At 33.1% G+C, this 21,625-nt stretch overlaps 1 protein-coding gene across 2 annotated transcripts in view; it reads left to right on the top strand.

Annotated features, from left to right (window-relative positions):
* Positions 1 to 21,625, top strand: part of FOXN2 (forkhead box N2) — a 51,567-nt gene that overhangs the window by 8,859 nt on the left and 21,083 nt on the right. For both annotated transcript variants that reach the window (XM_019719143.3, XM_019719149.3), the window contains exon 2: positions 18,894 to 19,444. In XM_019719143.3, the coding sequence (XP_019574702.2) occupies positions 18,908 to 19,444 (537 nt within the window). In that variant the 5' untranslated portion in view covers positions 18,894 to 18,907. The remainder of the gene's footprint in view (positions 1 to 18,893; positions 19,445 to 21,625) is intronic.

The following is a 21,625-nucleotide window of genomic DNA, read 5'->3' as shown; positions in this document are numbered from 1 at the left end:
TGGTCCAAGTAAGGCATTGTAATTGCCTGTTGTGTACTGTGCTTCATGAAGTGTTTTTAAAAGGGGATTTTGGTCTTTGAAATATCATTCTGCCAATATTGAAAAAGGTAGATAGGAAGAATATGAGAAGGATCTGGTTGGAATTTTAATGCAATTGTATAGGTAAGATGACCTTTTCTTCTTCTGAAACATGGAACGTTGTATTTCTTATAGTATTTACTATATATAGATTCCTGTTATATGTATTATCCCTTCAACTAAATTGTAAATACCTCATATGTAATATGTGCTAGATAAATGATTGTTGAATTTAATTGTATTTATTTTAAGACTACCACGTTTGTTTGTCACAAAGATGAGTTTAGTTTCCAGTTTTAGAGTACATCTTAACTGAAAAAAATCTTTTCTATACATTCTAAGTATTGGTTGCAATTTATTCTAAGAATACGTAAATGTCAAATACTTCTAAAGCATGTGTTACATGTGAGAAACAAAATAGGTAGATGCTATATAATAAGATAGTAGATGTTTAATTCATTGTCCTGTTTGCCAAACATCAGGACAAAACATTATGGGAAAATTGGTATCTTGGTTTGCCATGTAATTTTGTTAAGTTAGCTTGAAGATAATTCCAAAATATTCTGTTGTTTGGAATTATCTGACATCTAGAAGTTGTTTTAAATTATCTGTAATTTTTTATTTTCCAAAATTCCTTTTTTATTCCTTTTATTTTAAAATAAACTGTAGATGCAGAAAACCACACAAAACAAATGTGTAGCTTAATGTATTATTATTTCAAGTCCAATACCCATGTAGCCATCTTTCAAGTTAAGGAATTGCATGTTGCCAGTCACCTTAGAAGCCCTTCCATGTTTCTCTTCCCAAACATAACTCCCTTTCCTCAAAAAATAACCACTATGCTGATGTTTTTGAAAATCACTTAATTTTCTTTTTGATTTTATTACCTAAGTATGTATCCGTAGACACTATAGTTAAGCCTTCTTGTACCCTCCCCCCTAACCTCCCTCTTTATTTCTTTTTGATTGTTTTCTTCCTTTTCACAGGCTGTTTCTCTAAGGCTTTATCTTATATGTTTATTTTTTTCTTGTATTCCTTTAAGTATTTCTGAAATGATTTTTTAAAATTTTATTTGAAATTCTTGAGCTCTGTCACTTGATTTCTGAACTTTTCTAAATCTGATACATATTTTTTTTGCATGTCTTATATGAATCTTTTAAGCTCATTTTTAAATAGAAGCTAATTTTTCTCCTGTGAGCATCTCTTTCTGGCATGCTTTCATTGTCTGTAGGATGTTATTTTTTCCCCCTATTTTCATTCATTTCTTTTAATTTTTTTTATCGTGGTTTGAACAGTTAACACGAGATCTATATTAAACAACTTTTTAACTACAATACAATTTCATAAACAATAGGCAATAAGTTGTACAGCAGTTTTCTAGAACTTATTCATCTTGCATAATGGAAACTTTATACCGATTGAACAACAACTCACCCATTTCCCCCTCTCCCCTGCTTCTATGAGTTTGACTATTTTTCTGTTTCTTTTTTCTTACTGTAACTTTGTATGACATTCAGCATCAATACTTTGACTGCTTTCTTTGTATGAAACTGGTTTTCTTGAACTTCTAGGAGGAGGCTTGGTTCCGAAAGCTCTTCTAACTTCACCGAGTTCTCTTCTGTTGTTTTTGTGCATCATTAAAAACAAAAAAAGGTGGATGGCTTTCTGAGACATCCTGGCTCTCTTCTACTCTGGCACTTGTATCTGGATTTTCTCTTTCCTTCATTTTGTTTGTCTCCTGTTCAATTTTATTTCCATTCCTAGTACTTTCTCTTTAAGTATAGGATCTATCTTGGAAGAGAGTCCCAAGTGTCAGTCTCAAGAGTTCTAAGGGACTAGACTACTTCTGGTGCCTGTAGGCCTCGCTGTGGACCCCTGCACTCACCCACTATTTCATTGGTTTTAGCTTCTGCTCACAAATTGTGTCTCATTGCTTTCCAGAATACCTGTTGGTGATTTTGTGCTTCTGTTCTCAAGTCTCTCAGACACCTCATTGCTTCCCTTTGCTTTCTCTCACTTAGACACTGATAGAAAATAAGTCTGTGGCTGTTGGTGGTTTGTTTCAGTCCTTTGTATTTCGGGGTTTGTGGGGAGAATTTGTCAAGTAGTTTTGTTGTAAAGGTTACTTCATGGGTTTTTGGGGTTGCTCTCTAGTTGCTCTGTTTTCATGTGAAGATTCACGCGCAATCAAAAATTTTCTGCCACCGCAGCTGCCATCTTCCCATAATCCTCTCCCTGATGATTTTAATTTGGGCTGTGGTCGTATCTTTTTTTCCTAAAATCTTGGCAAAAAACTTTCATTTCTTCTGGTATTATTGTCACTTAAGGCTGTCCACTGATTTTTACATGTCCCAAAGCTCTGAACCTGTTGTTTTGCCTTATTTCTTCTTAGTTGGAAAGCATTTAAGAATTTATTAAAGATCCTTTAGAAAATTGTGAAAGGGTCATGGGATTATCTTTTTGTTGCAAATATGTATTAGTTGCTTTGATACTTAATGCTTTAGCTTTTTCCAGTATTTAAAAGCCAACCTTCATTGTGTACATCTAGGACCAGTCTTAAATTATGGAGAAAGAATTGGGTTTAACAGCTTACTATTAATTGGTTATGGTTTTGAGAATTTAGTTGTTGATTTTCCTTTATATAAAGATAATTAGAAATACAAAATAATTAGAAAGCTTAATGGGAAATTCTCTTGATGTTTAGAAGAACAAAAAGATTTACATAATTTGTACAAGGTGAAGGTACTCATTTAACAAATATCAAATGCTTACTGTGTGTTAAGAATCAGGTGCATGTAAGTAAATCATTGCATTGTGAGACATACTCTTCTAGACATAGATTCAAGAGTACTGTGGGAACAGAGAAAATAGGAACTAACTTTTTCCATGCATTGGGATTGGTTGGGTGGGTTTTACAGTCATAATGGAAGTTTATTAATGCTGTGTCTATTACTTTTAATGAATTTACCTCTATTTGTTTTTGTAAACTTTTCCACAAATGGATTTACTGTCGACTTCCTTCAATTATTACTTCAAAATAGCATATTATTCAGATGGAATTGAAATACTTAGTGTTTAAAAAGCTTTCTTTTGTGATAATACTATTTCCCAAATATGTAAGTGGAGAACTGAAATTTAGGAAGTGAAAAGATCACAAAGCAGAATGGAAAACATAGTATCTAGCTCAGTGTTTTGTACTTGAATGTTGATTGTGCAGTAAATATTTTTAAAAAGCATATTTCACCCTTCAAGTTTTTGTTTCATACAGCATGATAAAAATATCTTCTTGGTTTAGTTGAAGAAAACTTTAACGCTATGGTATAATTTCCCCTTTGCATTTTTAATCTTGTTGGCAACAAGTTAGAGCTAGGTTGTATTTGCTTGAAGTACTCTGCTTAGAGCTGTTGTGTCCATTGTTTTCTACTCTCCTTCACCGGGTTGTTTGATTTAGTCTGAATTAAGTACTTTATAAGTTATAGATCTTTAGTGTTTATCAAGTAATTTCATGTCTGTTATACCTTTTGAGCTATTGAGACATAAAACTACAGTAAAAAGAGGACATAAATGCAATTGGAACACACTAGTAGGAGAGAGAAAACAATCTCTAAAAGAGGTTAGGGTGGGAATTACATGGAGGAGTTGTCATTAAGTTTAGCCTTCAATATTAGTGTTTTGGCTGAATTGTAGCAGGGAAGGTAGACAATCCAGATGTTAGAATAGTAGGAACACGCACATAAATAGAGAAATGCACAGGAAGTATTTGAACAGGATTAGTCTAGTTTGGACTAACTTCAACTAGAGGAGCATTAGCTTGAGGATGTAGGTATTGAGTCAGATTTATTGATGATAGGTAGTATGTGCTTTTTTTCAGTTTTCATTTTGTACTTACAAAGCAATCTAGGCAGGATGGCAGCTAGCGTAGTAAAGAATGTGAGCTCTGGAGCTGTACTCCCTGAGCTTGTATCCCACTTGTGCCACTTCAAGGTTTGTGATATTGAGCATACCATGTAATCTGTCTTTATCAGTTTCTACATAGAAAATGGACACTAATAATAGCAGCTACTTGGTAGGGTTGTTATGATGGGTAAAGGAGTTAGTACTAGTGAAGCACTTACAATGATGTATGGTATCAGTAAGCATTCAATGTATTTTTTAATGTAAGAAAGTACTGTTTCTCACATTTACATTAATTATATATGTATAATTTATACATACACACTCAGACCTGTAGGAAATGTACACATAGGAAGGAAATGTAGGTTTTACCACATATGTATTTGCAGGAAAACTAGTCGTATTTGAGTTTCAGTTTTTAATAGCATTTAGGTGATTTTAGAATGAAAGTCCAACCATCTCATTTTATAGATGTCGAAGTTACGTAGAAGCAAAGCTAGAACCAAGGTCTGTCAGACAACAAATATTTGAGCAGCAAACAAACCAGACAACCAACTCTTCCCTTATAAAGCTTTTAGTCAGTTAGGGAAGGTGTATTAAACCATCTAAGATGTGATAAATGTTATCAGAAAATACAGGATATTATGGAAGAATATAATTTGGGGTCCTCTCTTGTATGGTATGTTAGGAAAGGTTTCCTTTAAGATTTTTAAAAGCTGAAATGTGAATAATAAATAGCAGTGAGCCAGGGTTAGGTGACATGAAGAGTGTTTCACTCAAAGGGAGTAGCATTTGGAAAGGACCTGAGGGAGGAGAAAGCGTGGCCTGTTCAGAAATCTCAAGTAGGGAGAACAAGGGGAAGAGTGGCCAAAGATGTGCCCAGAGCGGTTACACGGGCTAAGGCATGCAGGGTCTTGTATCCAGTGTTAAGAACTTGGGACTTTGACCATGGGGTCCCCTTGATGGATTGAGCAAGAAAGGGACTTCATCAGAGTTGCACTTTATAGGATTACTCTAGATATATTTTTGAGAACAGATTAAGAGAGGATCAGGCATAGATGCAGGGAGACTAGTTTAGGAAGTTATTGTCAGAGCCAATGTGTATGTCTGTGCAGAACACAACCATAGGGAGTACCATTCACGTGGGCCGCCATTGTAGTGGCTCAGTGAGGGATGGTGTTGCCCTGAACAACAGTATAACCGTGGAAATGGAGAGAGATGGGCAGCTTTCAGATTTAACTTCTCCAAAATCTATCTCCGGACCAGACCTCTCTCCTGAACTTTAGATCACATAGATCTCAAAAGCCCACTTTACTAGACTATCTCACAAACATCTCAAACTCAACAGGTCAAAACAAAAAACAAACGAAAAACTGTGACAAACATTGATCTACCTCCAAGAAGAAAAACAGCCATTTCTCTTTCGATATTTTTTTTTTATTTTTTTTATTTTTTACTTTTATTGATTTAAGTGTGTTTTTCCAGGACCCATCAGTTCCAAGTCCAGTAGTTGTTTCAATCTAGTTGTGGAGGGCGCAGCTCACAGTGGCCCATGTGGGGATCGAACCAGCAACCTTGTTGTTAAGAGCACCACGCTCTAACCAACTGAGCTAACTGGCCGCCGCTCAATAGTCTTTATATTATCAAGTGGGACTAAACTCTGCTCAGTTGCTAACCCTGTCTCCTAGCGGTGCTGACTAGGGCTGCTTAGCTGGGTACAGTTGCAGTTGATACGGCTACTTAGAATTTAGGTGATATTCCATTTAAGTTTATTCAGAAACTTGAATGTTTATTAGGGCAAGTGTTACTTTCTAAAGTGTTCTGGAGATCATCTGTTTAATAACAAATATCTTTAATAATTTTTAACAGAACTATATTTTATTTCAGTAAATGAACATATAGAGTTAGTTTTTCCTATTTAAAGTGGACTTAATTCTGCGTTAAATTAATCACACTTTTGTGTTGTTTATAGAATTACATATAAAATTGGTATATTACATAAACCAATACAGTTTTACTATACTAAGTTTTACTCTTCCTTTCCAAATTTGACACCAGGGCCTATAAATAGGCTATCACTTGATGCGTTGATTAAATGTATTTCTGATCATGATTGTGCTTTGAAAAGATACTTATTTTCATTGGAACAGTTTAATTGGCTGTAAGAGATTTACTCATTGGCTGAATAATTATGGCTTATAGTTAAGGCATTGAAAATCATATAACACATACATAAATTTTGATGACAAAGAATACCATGTTTGTATTCAGATGCCAACCAAATTTACCTTTGTGCTTTGGGACATTAGGTCTGTTGTCTTTCAGGTTTTAAGTGTGTCAAAGAACCAAAGTGCTGGTTGGCTCACCAGTGACTATATGGTTTGTAGCACAGGTGATACTACTACCACTTCTAGATGCTAAGGATATTTTCCTCCATTAGTGATTATTTTTGTGTTTTTTTTATTTCCGTGTTGTCAGTTTTTTCAGCCTTTAACGTATTTTTGTTTGGACACCCCTTTGATTGCAGTCTTAAAAGTTGAGAAGGTAGGTTTTCTAAGCTAGATTTACTCTGTTAGTAGTGCTTCTTTTCTATTATTATATTTGATAACGTAAATTCATGCTATATTTTTAGATACTAATAGAAGTTTACAAGTTAGATCTTTGGTACTGCTTTTTAAAATCAGTATTTTTCTGTGAAAGGCAGGGTTATGTGCTAGGGATTCATTGGAAAGAAAAGTATTTGGTATTTATACAGAAAATATCAGGCTTGATTAGAAGCAAATAGGTTTTAGTTTTTTACTTGTAAAGCTATTGCTTCCTTTTAACTTCCCCAAGAATCTGAGGAACTACTTAGACTTTTTTTTAGACATGCTGCAACAATGTTTAGAGAAACTCTATAAATACTGTATACAAATAGTACAAAATTATTTAGATAGAAGTGGCATTTAAACCATAGTTTATACAATGTATCTGGGCAAGTTAGGGTAGGAGAAAAGTGGATTCAGTAGAAGGTTACCACAACAGAATTTTTTTCTGTACTCAATTTTCTTTTTCTTTTTTTTTTTTTTTAACTCCTATTTGAAAAACAGTTTCCCTATGAGACAAATCTTTGACCCTTTTGTATTCTGTTCCCACCCCCCTTTCTTGACTGGAAAATGCAGCTGCACACATTTTTTGTTTAGAGACAATGGATCACATGCTGTGTCACCTAAATCTATGACCAAGAGGCAGTTTTATCCCTAAGAGACCATAATGCTTCAGTTGTCCTGGATACATGACATCATGTAGCATTATAATCAAACATACGTCTTTTTGCAATACATTTGGGCTTTGACTATACCCTCTAATCTCAGTATTGGATTTTATAAGATGGACAGTATTTATAATTGAGAATCTTAATTAAAACAAAGAATGTATTGTTAATTCAATAGGAAAGGTTGTGAGTTCCTTCCACTTATGTCTTATTTTTTTTCTTACTAAGGGTTACTAAAGTTATCAGATATTTTGAGTTAACAGAATATCTTTAAAGTGCTAGCATTTTTTAGGTTTATTACACAATGCTTTGCAAATAATATGTGCTCAATAAATGTTACACTTTAATTTTGCTACGAATGTGATAAATTAACAAAATTGTTTTCCTTTTTAAAAAATGAATAATTCAAGATTTAGAAAATCATTACTATCTGAATATTTACTAAACTATTAAAATATTTTATGTTGATTATGTTGAGCTTATAATAAGCTTATTATACTGTTGAATAAATCTAGGATATGCAGTGGCTTCCAGTCCTGAGAAATGATACCTTATTATAGTTAATAAAAATGGTTCATTCCTAAGGAGATTGGAGGTAAGGAAAGGAGAGGGAAATTGAATGGACATTTCTTTTATTATATAGTATATCTTAATCTGAGGCAAAGCTTAAATTATACTAAAGAACTGAGGTAATTGCCAGGAGGTTCTAATAAAATGCACCAACATTTGGATTTTTATGCTATGTCTTAGCTCTGTTATAGATATTTTTTACATGAAAAACGTTTAGTGATTTGAACTAAGTGAATGACTGCTATTCCCCTTTGCCAGGGTTATCTTAGCCCAAGTCAAATGGTTTTTAATATTGGTTAATTTAAAGTGATTGGATAGGAAAACCACAAATTTGAGATGGGGCCTACTCTTTGGTTGTTCTTTTGACATTTGTGAGATTGTTTGATTTACTGATGACGTTAAGTTCTTGGTGAGAGGTAAAATGTCAAGTCAATAAAAATAAAGTTTCCATGTGTCGTAAGATCATGTAAAACAGACAATTAGAAACTGTAGATATATTTAATTAAAGGTAACCAAAAAAAGTCATGATTATTTGTCACATGCTTTAGGAATTCAGATGTTTAAAGTATTTACAATGAGATGATTTTAAGTAGGAAGCTAGAATAGTAGGGTAAAAATGGTGAGAAACAACTTTATCTGTAAGTCAGATGCTACCATGTAGTTCAAGGTTGATCATCCCTTGCTTTAACATGGGACTGACTATAAGTCTTCTTCAGGGTTTCTTGGTATAATTGTTCAAGGGTTGGTTTCAACTTTTTCCCAGGTCTGGTAGAACATAACAGATGGCATGGTTCCTTTTCACTCCAATGTAGTAAAAGCTCTTTAGAAAAAAAAAGAATTGATTGTTCTTATTACCCTTTCTGGGTAATGAGGAAAGAAATATTCAGTGGTTGGCTTGGGGGGTGGGGGGTGCAAGGAAAAAATGAATTGGAATAAATTTGTGTTGTGATGTAACAATTGCCTATCACTTTATTTTGATCTGAGTCTTTTTTCAGGGTTATTTTTTATTTCCTAATAAGAATTCTTAGATAATATAATGCATTAAATATAAATTTTTAACAATTAAAAAATTATCTTCCAAATGATAACAGATTTAGGGCTTTAAGAATTATAATATGGGTAAAAAAAGTTAATTAAAATTGAAAGATGTAACATGAAGAGATTCAGTAATATAATTTGAAAAGGACTTTTTAAAAGTATTAAACACTATTAATAGAACTGAGTTAATTGCAATTATTCCTTATTTACTATGGAGCTATATTACTTACTAAAGTATACACTAAACAACTTTTTACATTCATGAGAATTGCTGGACTGAGAGCCTCATTTTTTTGTCATTAAATTTTATGTTCATGAACCCATATTTTTAAAGTATTATGTTGAGAGTAGAGAAAAATTATTTTGAATATTTTAACTTGATTAGAATTCTTTAACAGGATAGTAGATTCTGAATTAGTTGGATACAAATGAATGTAACTATATAAATTGTTTTTTGTGTGTGTGTGCATGTGTGAAAGAGAGAGAGAGAGAGAGAGAGAGAGAGAATGTTAGTATCAGGCAGAGCTGTTAGTAAAGGAACTTAGACTTTGGAAGGCCATTAAATAATAAAATACTAAAAAAGTTCTAAAATTTTATGTGGTTTAAGTTCTTTTATATTATTTAAACTAGAGAGATATGAAGGGTTCTGTCATGTAGCATGTTTGGTAAAATACTGACATACAAAATCTAACAAAGTGTGTGGACACAAATAGAATAAGGAAGTGAAAGTCGCATCATAAAGAAAATGATGAAACTGTTATTGCAGCACTCTTCTGAGAAGACCTATTTCAGTTGGCTTCCTTGCCAGTTGGGTGTCATTGGTCATGAGGGAGACCCATCCTTAATACTATAATTTTTTTTTAAATTTCCAGACTTTGAAACAAAGTATTGCTACTGACTTTTGTGCCCTAATTTTTATATTTCAGAGAAACTACATTTATAAACCTATTACTTTAGGAAGAAAGCTAGTAATAGTTTTAAAAATTAATAATAATCACCATCTCCATAGCTAGTATTTATTATATATTAATCTCTACTTCTGTTCTTAGTGCTTTAATTTTATTCTCATTTAATTTGTACTAACAATTTTATAAAAGTAAGTACTGTTAGAATTATAATTTGATAGGTCTTATAGCCTACTGAGTAGCAGAGCTGGGATTTGAACCTAGGCAATATCTCTTCACAGCTCATTTTCTTTAACCCTGTGCTTCACTGCCTCCAGATGTGATTATACCAAGAATAATGAATTAGATTTTATTTTTATGATTTTTATATGAATTGCTTACCCTTCGCAATTTCAAATATACTGCCCCCTCAAGTTTCTGTTTAATATCTCCTAGGTGTTACATGTATTAATTCCTTTCTCAAGAAAGAAGCCTTTCATTTTACAGTTTTATACTATTTTGCCATAGAATAACAACTATGACAGAGAGCCATGAGTGTAGGTAGGAGTGAGAGAGGTTTCTTCTTCTTTTTTTTTTTTAAATTTTATTGGGGAATATTGGGGAACAGTGTGTTTCCAGGGCCCATCAGCTCCAAATCGTTGTCCTTCAATCTAGTTGTGGAGGGCGCAGCTCAGCTCCATGTCCAGTAGCCGTTTTCAATCTTTAGTTGCAGGGAGCAAAACCCACCATCCCATGCGGGAATTGAACTGGCAACCTTGTTGTTCAGAGCTCGAGCTCTAACCAACTGAGCCATCCAGCTGTCCCAAGAGGTTTCTTTGTGAAGCTCTTAGAAAAGGACCAGGACTGTTCTGAATAGTATATTCTTATACTTCTCTTTCTCTACCTTTTATCCACAGTGCTAGCTGTAGAGTTATATCATAATCCAATTTGGCTAATACATTGGCTTTGGAATGTATATTAAATTCCTATATACATTTTGGCACTTCTGACATTTTAGAATTCATAATACATCTGCTTATCAGTTTACTTATTCTTCATCTTCTGTTAAACCACAGACAAAAAGAGACTCCTAAATAGTTGAGGGGAAAAAGATTTCAAAGTTTGTGCTTTAAATTCATGCACCTAAGGAGAGCTCTTTACCCTTATCAGATTTTCTTAGTATTATCTTATATGAAATTCTAATGAAATTTATCTGGCTTTCTAGTTTATAGCAAATAATGGTCATATAATTCCATCTCCATGGTTTAGAAATCCAAAATGCTCTGAAAAACCAAGTTTTTCTCTTAACCTATTTAGTGGCAAAACATCTGAACTAAGATGGTACCCTTTTAGTGTGAATATACATTTTGCTTCAGAAATATTAATATGTTTATTATGGGGTGCTGCCTGAGACTTCACTGACATACCACGTAGCATATCATATTTTCATTGTAGCTGCTTTTTAAAATCCAAAATATTCTGAATTCTGAAATGTATCTGCCCTCACGGATTTTAGATAAGTATAATGAGGTACAGTGACTACAGTACAAATGAGGTCTAGGGCATAGAACTAAGCAGATTAATTCAGTAACGCAAGCATAGCAGTGGAAAGGCCTTTTAGTGTGGAGCAATAGTTCTCAAGTTGAATAATATGGATTGCTTCTAAAGAAAAAAATTACAGAATTTTGAGAATTACCGAATTTGGTACCTCAGGTAGGTTTTTTTTTTTTTTTTTAAGTCTTTTTTCTCTTTGAAAATGGTAAAATACATTTTTATGCTGTTATTAAGTGAAAGCACAAAATGAAAATTTATAAAACTTGTGCCCCCCAGAGTATATCCCTGGAACACCCTGATTTGAGAAACACTGATAAGGAGTCAAATAGTTCTATATACTTGAGCAGCCCCTATAAGGATTATTCTTTATGAAGTCCTTGTTTGTAATGATGGACGTAAATCATAGTTAAAGGGTTAAAATATCTTCACTGCATTTAAAGAGTATGGTTTTAAAAAGGGATGAGAACAGGCGTCCTTTTTTTAAAAAGTCTGCACTGAGTTTTTGATAATCACCTTCAAACTCCAGGGAAATGTCCTCTACCTAACTCCAGTTGGAAATCACTGTCATAATGAGCAACATTTAAAAAAAAAAATTTTATTGGAGAATATTGGGGGACATTGTGCCCCTCCAGGGCCCACCAGCTCCAAGCAGCTGTCCTTCAGTCTAGTTGTGGAGGGCACAGCTCAGCTCCAAGTCCAGTCGCCTTCCTCAATCCCCAGTTGCAGGGCGCTCAGCCCACCATCCCTTGCGGGAATTGAACTGGCAACCCTGCTGTTCAGAGCTTGCGCTCCAACTAGCGGAGCCATTCAGCCACCCCAATGGGCAACTTTTACTGATAGGAGTAAGTCAATTCCTTAAGAGTGCTGAGGCAGAAGAAACTTAAGAAACAATGCTCTAAGATCAGAATAATGGATGTTAGAAATATTGCCATCAGAAACTAATGTAAACATCTGTTTCCAGCAGCATGGCAAACTAAATACCTGGAGCAACCTTCCTGCTGAAAACAACCTAAAATGTTGGATAAAATGCATCAGTGCTCTCGCACAAAAGTAAATATTTAGACCAAACACTAATTGGAAACCTAGTGAGGTAAGCTGAAGCTGGCTATTGCCTTGAGATTTATCAAATCAAGTAAGCTTCTGTTTTCATGGCCTGTGGGGCTCAGAGATCAGGAAGCAAAGCCCAGACACAGCCAAGGTAAAGCATCGAGCAGGAAATAGTCTTCCCCATTAATTTGGCGTTTCATACGGCCTGTACCTTTTAAGTCAAGAGAGTGATCTAGAAATTCTTTCCCTTAGTGTACTCAAGGATAACAGAGAAAATTATCCTTCTAGAATATTTCTGCTAATGGGAAAAATAAAATCTCTACTGAAAATGTATTACCACAAACCAGGACTCACACTGGTTTGCAGCCTGAATTCACACTAAACCTCAAGCTCAAAATTTAAAATGGTCCTGGATTGTTACTATTCCCAGGAGCCTGATAGAAGCAACTCAGATCATCATCATCAAATAATCCCCATTGGTCAAGTTCTAATGAAAATTATTATTAACTTATAACAAAAATTTACAAACCATCTAGGGAAACGGCACAATATAAAAGAATCAGCAGCATCAGACCTGAAAATAGTTCACATCTTGGAATCATCAGATATAAAACCTAAAATATATTTAGTATGTTCAATTAATGCTTAAAAATGAGGAAAAGAGGAAACACTTTGTAAAAGAATCTGAAATTCTAAAAATGAAAACATAACAGTAATTGAAATTAAAATTCAAGGAATAGATAAACGTAAATAGGCCCCATTGAAGAAAAATTGATATAATTCAAGATAATTCTGAAGAAATCCAGAATGGAACACAGACATCAAAATGGAAAATATAAAAGAGGTTAATAAAAGGGAAAATTTAAAGAGAAAACATAGAACACCTTCAAAGGACTATTAGGTTTCAATAATAGTGGATGTAGAGGACCATGAAATGATATACTTAGTGAAAAGAAATCTAACAACTATGAATTATTGTAGTTCAAGCTAGAATTCTATAGCTAGCAAAAATATCTTTCAAGAACAAGGGCTAAATAAACACATGCTCAGAGAAATAAAACCGGAAAGTTTACCAGCAAACCACTTTTTAAGTAGAAGGAAAACGGTAATAGAAAGTCTGAGTTTTAAGAAGGAATGATGATCAAAGAGAGTCTGTTTTCTGTTTAGAAGTTTTCTTAGTTATTTTGGGCAACACCTCTAACACTGTATAATGCAACCTTTTATGTTTTAGATAATACTGAAAATTCTTTGACTTTGTTTCCCTTCTCATTTAGTCTCTGTCAAGCATTTCCTCTCACACCAGTGTTAATACCAACCTAAGCAAAAGTGCTCTCTAAACTTTTGGGAAATGATCTAAGAATTCCCATATGGAATTTTGTTTTTGTCCTAGTGTAGAATATCACTAATATTGAACATAATATGCAGACACCTTTGAAAGATGCGTGAGCTGCATAGCTGTGAAAAAAATGGTACATTTTAATCCTGAGCCCTCTTCTCAAGATACTGCCATAGCTGTTATACAGTGAAGCTCTTAGGCGGGTTCCAGAGTGATTGTACTGGGTTTATTTGAACTCTCCACTTTTAAAATTCTCCTGTAAGAGGAAACTGTTCTTTCTAAAATGTAGAATATATGGAGTCTTAACACAAATGTATAATTTGCTAAATTGTCGTGTACATTTACCTACTTTTTTTTTTTTTTGGTAACAATGTCTTAGTTTTATAAATTGGTTCATTAGTGGATGTAGTCATTACTTGGGTTATGCTCGTTATACACCCAAGAAGTTAGAGTACATTTTTCAAATCTGTCATGTTCTCTTGTCCTTAAGTGCTTATTTTGAGTGACATTTATTATGTGTAATAATTATATGTGGTTTGTTAAAGTATTTTTCTTAAAAGAGTAATCAAAGGAGATATTACATCTCTAGCCCAGATTTCCTTTTATTTCTTTACTTGTTTTGCTTTATGAAGTAAACTTTCATGTACATTTTTAATGATCTGCCAGCTATTAATGGTTTTAGTTCATTTTAAGAAGTAGTTTCTCATAAAACTGGAATTTTCCAAATAAATAAAATTAAAAATTTTCTTGATTTTGGTGTGAAATACACAGAACTTTCTGTTGTAATATTACATATTGTATATTTCTGAAAACACTAAAATTGTGCACAGCTGATGGGGTCAACTCATCCAAAACGTATAAAGCTTTATAACCAGAACACTATCAAAAATAAATCTTAATAAGAATTCTAGAATATTTTATAAGATCTATTAAGTTTTTTTACAAATAAAAAAAGTGCTACAGTCAATTTTTTAAAAAAAGGTGAAGGTAGCCTGATGGAAGTGTGCGCTAGGAAGGGTTGAAGATACAGGGTTATAGAGACCGAATAAAATGCATAAAGAATTTGAAAGCTCATTAAGCACTTCCAGGAAAATGCATATGACCAAGCTGTGCCAAGAGGAAGAACATGGGTTGAATGAGAATTGTGTACAGTACTGCATTTTCATCAGCTTGCTGCTTTCCACTGTTAGCCTACTTTGGGTTCAGCTGTTGTTGTTGAGTAGTACAAAAACATAGGCAGGGAAAAATCATGTACAAACCAAAGTGATTTTCACATTGTACTAAAATCATTCCCCATTTACTAGTGAGCTAATTCGTGTGACAGAAAAGCTTGATAACAGAATAGGCTGTACTAAGAATATAAGAGGTGGCTTATGTTTTTGACTTGAGGCCTTTGATAAGTCCGAGATGTTTTTGTGATTTGATTTTTTTTTTTTGTGGAATGAAAATACAACTAAAAATAATCTAGCACAGCCTTTCCCCTTGAGTTTGTTTTAATTTTAAACTATAGAAATAATAAACACATTAAAGAAATACTGGGAAACAGAAGAACAAAGGAAAAAAATGCCAAATTACTAATATAAACCACTGTTAGCTTTTTGTATATTTTCTACCTTTTTTTTTTTTTTCACCAGTTCTTAATAAGCTTTTTTGTTTACTTCACAATCTTCAAGTCATTTTAATGGCTACTAAATATTGGATTGGATAGATGTACTTTAGTTTACTTTATACGTAAGTTTATCATTTTCTATTATCTTTCATATTCTTGGATGAACGTCTTTTTATGTGTGTGCATGGTGTAAAAGAGAGGGAGAAAGAGAAGAGAGAGAATCTTTTTCCCTACGTAGGAGTACTTCACTGAAGTGCCTCATAAATGAAATTACTGGGTCAAGGAATATGACACTTTTAATGATTCTAGGTGCATATTGCCATTTAGCCCTCCAAGATGGGCTTAGTTCCTTGCCCCAAACTATATATTACATATTTTTTTAAACCATTGCTAATTTGGGCAAAAATAGATATATTATTTTTATTACTAATATTTGTACTAGCTACATACCAGGTACTGTGCTGCATTATATTTAATACTACATTTTTGCATTTTTTGTAATCAGTGAAGTTGAATATTTTCTAGTATATTTGTTTTCTATTTATATATTTATTTGTGAAAAAGATCCTTTGCTTATTTATTATGGTGGACTTAGTGTTCTAAGTGAATGGTGTTCTAAAGTATTTTAAAAGAATGGTTTAGAAATAGCTCTTTTCTGTCTTTGAAAATACAGTGACAGTTCAAACCTTACTAAGATTAGCATGTAAGCCTTTCAGTGTTAGTACTTGTTTTTTTAACTTTGCTTGACTGTATACTTTGTGTAATCTTTGGCATATTTGCTGACATAATATTGCTTTACATCTTAAAGTGATAAGATTTTATTCTAAACTTGTAATTCAGAGGAATAACATATTTGCAACCATCTAAATTGGTTCTGGTGAGAATATCTGTCAATATCTATCTGTTTTAGGCAGTATTGCTAAAATATAAATTCCTAGTGTACTTCAATGGACAAAAAACTTGAATATTGAATTCAGGCAGGCTTATAATTTTGGCTCTACTTTTTATTAGCTTTAGCACCTGAGGCAAATGGCTTTCTTCACTTCCATTTCCATATGTTACCAAGTGAGGATGTTTCCTAGCATTAAGGACTTGTTTCTAAAATAAAATAACTCTTAAGGCAGGTGGCACAGCTCTTGGTGCATAGTAGACATCATCTGTGTTGATTGTAAGTTAATTTCAGTTTAAAATAATTATGCTTTGGGTGCTTTAATTATGACCAACATTTTGTTAAGATTCATTAGGAATACAAAAGTAAAAGACTCTTGCCCCTTAATGGAATTCACAGTCAGAAAGAAAGGACCATGTGTAAAGCCAAGTAGAAAGGCAGAGTCAAGTAGAGATGATGCATTTTTAAAGCCCATAGTGTCTGTACCATAGTAAAATGTCAGTAAATGTTAGCCAGTGTTATTTGGTACTCTATTTTCTATATTTGATTGAGGATAAATGGAGATATAGGTGAAAAGGCAAAAGTGGGCAATTAGAAATTAGTTATTTGCTTTGGACACAAAGTGCTACGTGTTTCCCTGAAAATAAGAACTGGCCAGACAATCAGCTCTGATGTGTCTTTTGGAGCAAAAATTAATATGACTGGGTATTATATTATTATTGTATTATATATTATATTATATTATATTATATTATATTATATTATATTATATTATATTATATTATATTATATTATATTATATTATTATATTATATTATACCGGGTCTTATATAAAACTCCAACTTATAGTAAAATAAGACCAGGTCTTATATTAATTTTTGCTCCAAAAGACGCATTACAGCTGATTGTCCAGCTAGGTCTTATTTTTGGGGAAACATGGTAAGAGTATTATTATTATTTTTTAAAAAGGAAGCAAGACTTTCTTTAACCAATGAATTCTCATCTCTCATCCATCACATTTTTAAAATTATAGGTAGAACGACTTTGTTGTAAATGAACAATTTGGTCAGTTACATAGGGTAGGATCTCATCTCTGAAATATATTGTGTACTCATATGTGCACATGTGCATATGTTTATGTGTGGCTTTCATAATTGAAATAAAAACCAAATTTTTTATAGTTTGATCTTTTCATTTTCACAGTGTTTTGGTGTGTGAAGTTATAGGTATACGTGAGATATATGAACTAGCTATGGAGAGAAGAATGATAAAATTTTAAATGGATAGGTTTGGGTCATTGGGACTCATGTGATGTGTACACATACATACTGTTACCAGGATATTGTAGTGGCTAGAGTTTTAATTCTGAAGTCGGTCTGATTGGCTTTAAATTCTGGTGTTTCCAATTACTAGCCAGGTGACCTCAGACAGGATGTTTAACCTCTATGAGACATTTTCCTCATCTATAAAATTGGGTTAATAATAGTGTCTACTTTATAAAGTTTAATTGGTGGTTAATTGAGATATAGTGTATAGCATTTAACACAATGGCTGGCCCCCAAATTATTAGCTAATGCTGTTGGTAATTAAGTGCTCTGAGACTACATCTACTAGGCGTTACCAGAATCCAGATAGACTGTTCTACATCAAAATTAACCGTTTCTCTTAATTCTTGGAGTAACCTGCCAGTTATAGTCGTAGTCTAAGCAGAATAAAACTTTGGAGGTACTTCTCTTTCTTCAGTTATATAAGCATAAGTAAATTTAATAGGACAATGGAAAACAAGGTTTTCCACTGAATTCAGAAATGAGTACCTTTATGGACCATTGAAAATGAATTAAATAGCATGTTAGTGCTATTACTTTCCTCTTTGGTCAGTTATTCTCCCAGGATAAGTGTTTTGAATTGAAGTGTGTTTAGAAAGCAAAACAAAAGTCATTTGAGAAAATAGAAGTAAAAAAGGATAGTTTAGAAACCGGGTTTTTCTCTTTGAAAATACAGTGACAGTTCAAACTTTATAAGAGAATGTCAGCCTTTCAGTATCAGTACTTGAGATAAGATAGAATGCAAAGTTAAAAATACTGGAATTTTAAAAAAAATATTGGCATTTACAAAAGAAATAATTTATAGTAAATATAATTTAGCTGATAATGAATTTAATGAATAAGAAATGTTATCTTTTTGTATGATATGCTATAAAATATTAGAAATGTTTTATGTCTATATAATAAATATTTCAGATTTGAGGAAAGCATTTATTTAGAGTTATTGTTTAAGCAATATTTTAAATTTGATTCTTTTCTGTATTGAGCAATATGTATGACTATTATACTAAAGACATAGGTCCTTAAAATGAATAGATTATAAAGTCTTATAATTCAAAGAAATAGTCTGTTCAATTTTAATAATAAGAACTATTACTTATTAGGCAGTTTCTGTGGGCCAGGGACTTTAATACATATTCAAAATACATTATTTAATTTTGTTTATGTCACCCATACATATGCTGCTATAATGGTGCATTTTATTTATAGCCATTTCAAGTAATATGAAATAAATTCTATTCCTTGTATTGTAACCTTTAGTGTCTTTGTTATACAAATATTGTGCTTAAATATTATGTGGAATAATTGATTGCAAAATTTCTCTGATTTGGGGATATTTAAGTATGTATTTTCTTTTTCCATGAACATAAGAATCTTAAGTATTACACTGATGGATAATTATTTCCTTTTTTGCAGAACTGTAAGAGTAAATGGGTCCAATAATTGGAATGACTCCAGAAAACAGAGCTGAAACTCCAGGAGCTGAAAAGGTTGCAGGATTAAGCCAGATTTACAAAATGGGAAGCTTGCCTGAAGCTGTTGATGCTGCCAGGCCAAAGGCCACTCTAGTGGACAGTGAGGCAGCCGATGACGAGCTCACAAACTTGAACTGGCTTCATGAAAGTACTAATCTCCTAACAAACTTCAGCTTCGGCAGTGAGGGGCTTCCAATTGTTAGTCCCTTGTATGACATAGAGGGAGATGATGTGCCATCCTTAGGACCGGCTTGCTACCAGAACCCAGAAAAAAAATCAGCAACTTCAAAGCCCCCGTACTCTTTTAGTCTTCTCATTTATATGGCTATAGAACACTCTCCAAATAAATGTTTGCCTGTCAAAGAAATTTATAGCTGGATTCTGGACCACTTCCCATATTTTGCGACTGCACCAACAGGCTGGAAGAACTCTGTTCGACATAATCTGTCCCTGAATAAATGTTTTCAGAAAGTGGAAAGAAGTCATGGCAAGGTCAGTGTTTATGAACATTGCTGTATTTGGGGAGGTGGGGGAGAGTTAACAGGGAGACCTTACAATATGGGGAAATCAAAGGAAGACAAGAAATAGCCAACTCAGATTACTTCTGCTTGAGCTTAATTATGTTCATCATTTGCTTTCATTTGAGATGTTTTTAATTATTTTGAGTATTGATATAAGTCTAGCAGAATTATGTCCAGTCTACGATAGGCACGTACATTAATTTTTTTAATGTTCCAATTTTCTATTAATTTCTATAGTGTTCTTATCATTGCATCAATATATTATTTATTCAGTCTGACAATCTCTGCCTTATAATTGGAGTGTAGACTATTTACATTAATTTAATTGATATAGTTGGATTTAAATTTATTACCATGTTATTTGTTTCTGTTTGTTGTGTTTTTTTCCTTTTCTCTACTTTTCCTGCCTTCTTTTGGATTATTTTTTTATGATTCAGTCTTGTCTCTACTATTAGCTTATTAGCTATTACTTTTTTTTTAGTGGTTGCTATACAGTTTTCAGTATATATCTTTATTATCGTCTGCCTTCAAATAATATTATACCATTTCATTTATTATCTGGCCTTTTACAGAAAAAGTTGACTAATCTTCATGTCCTATTTGTATCAATTTTTTTTCCCTGGAGAAGTTTAACATTTCTTATATATAGTTCAGGTCTGCTAGCAATGAAATTGTTTTCCAATCTTTTTGTCGAGGAGGGGTATAGAATTCGAGGTTGACAGTTTTTATTTTTCTTTAAGCACAGTAGTCTCCTCTTATCCATGGGGGATATGTTCCAAGACCCCAGTGGATGCCTGAAACTGCGGACAGTATGGAACCCTATATTCTATGTTTTTTCCTATACATATATATCTATGATAAAGTTTAATTTATAAATTAGACACAGTAAGAGATTAACAACAATAACTGATAATACAGTAGAACAATTATAACTATATTGTAATTAAAGTTACATGAATGTGATCGCTCTCTTTTCTTCGCTCTCAAAATATCTTATTGTACTGTACTCACCCTTCTTCTTGTGATGATGTGAGATGATGAAATGCCTACATGGTGAGATGAAGTGAGGTGAATGATGTAGGCATTGTGACTGAGGGTTAAACTACTATTAACCCTCTGACGACGTGTCAGAAGGAGGATTATCTGCTTTGGGTGATCCTGCATCATTGAGCCCTGACAGCATTAATGGTTGGACCTGAAGATTTGACAATGTCTATGGTTGGGGAAATTTAATATTTTTGGACAACAGTTGACCATGACTAACTGAAACTGTGGAAAGCAAAACCGCAGACAAGGTGGGGACTACTGTACTTTAAAGATGTTGCTGTCTTGTCTTTTGACTTGCATAGTTTCTAATGAGAAGTCTGCTGCCATTCCTGTCTTTGTTCCTCTGTAATTTTTTTTTACTGTCAGTCTTCAAGATTTTTCGCTTTATCACTACTTTTCAGCAGTTTGCCCTACGTGTGTTTTTCTTTATTTTCATCTTGCTTTTTTTTTTTTTTTTTTTTAGAGATTCTTGGATCTGTGGTTTGTTGTCTTTCATTAAATTTAGAAAATTTTTGCTTATTACCTCTTCAAATATTTCTTATGGCTCACTTCCTACTGGGACTCCAAGTAAAAATATGTTAGACCATTTACTGTTGTCTCACCTCTTAGTTGTTCTGCCTCTCTTCCTGTTTTCTCCCTTTGTTTCAGTTTGGATAATTTCAATGGATCTTTCTATAGGTTCATTCTTTCCTATGTTATGTTCATTCTGCTGATAAGCCTGATAAAGGACTTCTTTGTATTTTTTTATTTCTAACATTTATTTCTTACATAAAAGCATTTGTCTTTTTAAAAATAGTCCTTCATCTGTCTGCTAAAATTTCTCATTAGATCCATAAGCATATTAATTATAGTTATAGTATCTGTCTGATAATTTCAATATCTGGTCCATCCCTAGGTCTGGTTTTGGTGACTTTTATCTCCTGTTTTTCGTGTGTTTCATAATTTTAGATTGGTTATGAAAGAATGAGAGAGACTGAGGTAAATAATATTTCTACCAAGAAATAGACATGCCTCTACTTCTGTCAGGTTGTTAGTGTGAACAGGTGTTGGTCAACCTAGTTAACAATTGAACTGGGATTGGGTTTTGTGGTTGTCATAGTTACCC

The sequence above is a fragment of the Rhinolophus sinicus genome, chromosome 2, assembly GCF_057876585.1.
Source record: "Rhinolophus sinicus isolate RSI-liver-muscle chromosome 2, RSI-T2T, whole genome shotgun sequence".
In the NCBI taxonomy this organism is placed as follows: Eukaryota; Metazoa; Chordata; class Mammalia; order Chiroptera; family Rhinolophidae; genus Rhinolophus; species Rhinolophus sinicus.
Note: the sequence above shows the minus strand (reverse complement) of the source record. Positions and strands in the feature narration are given on the sequence as shown.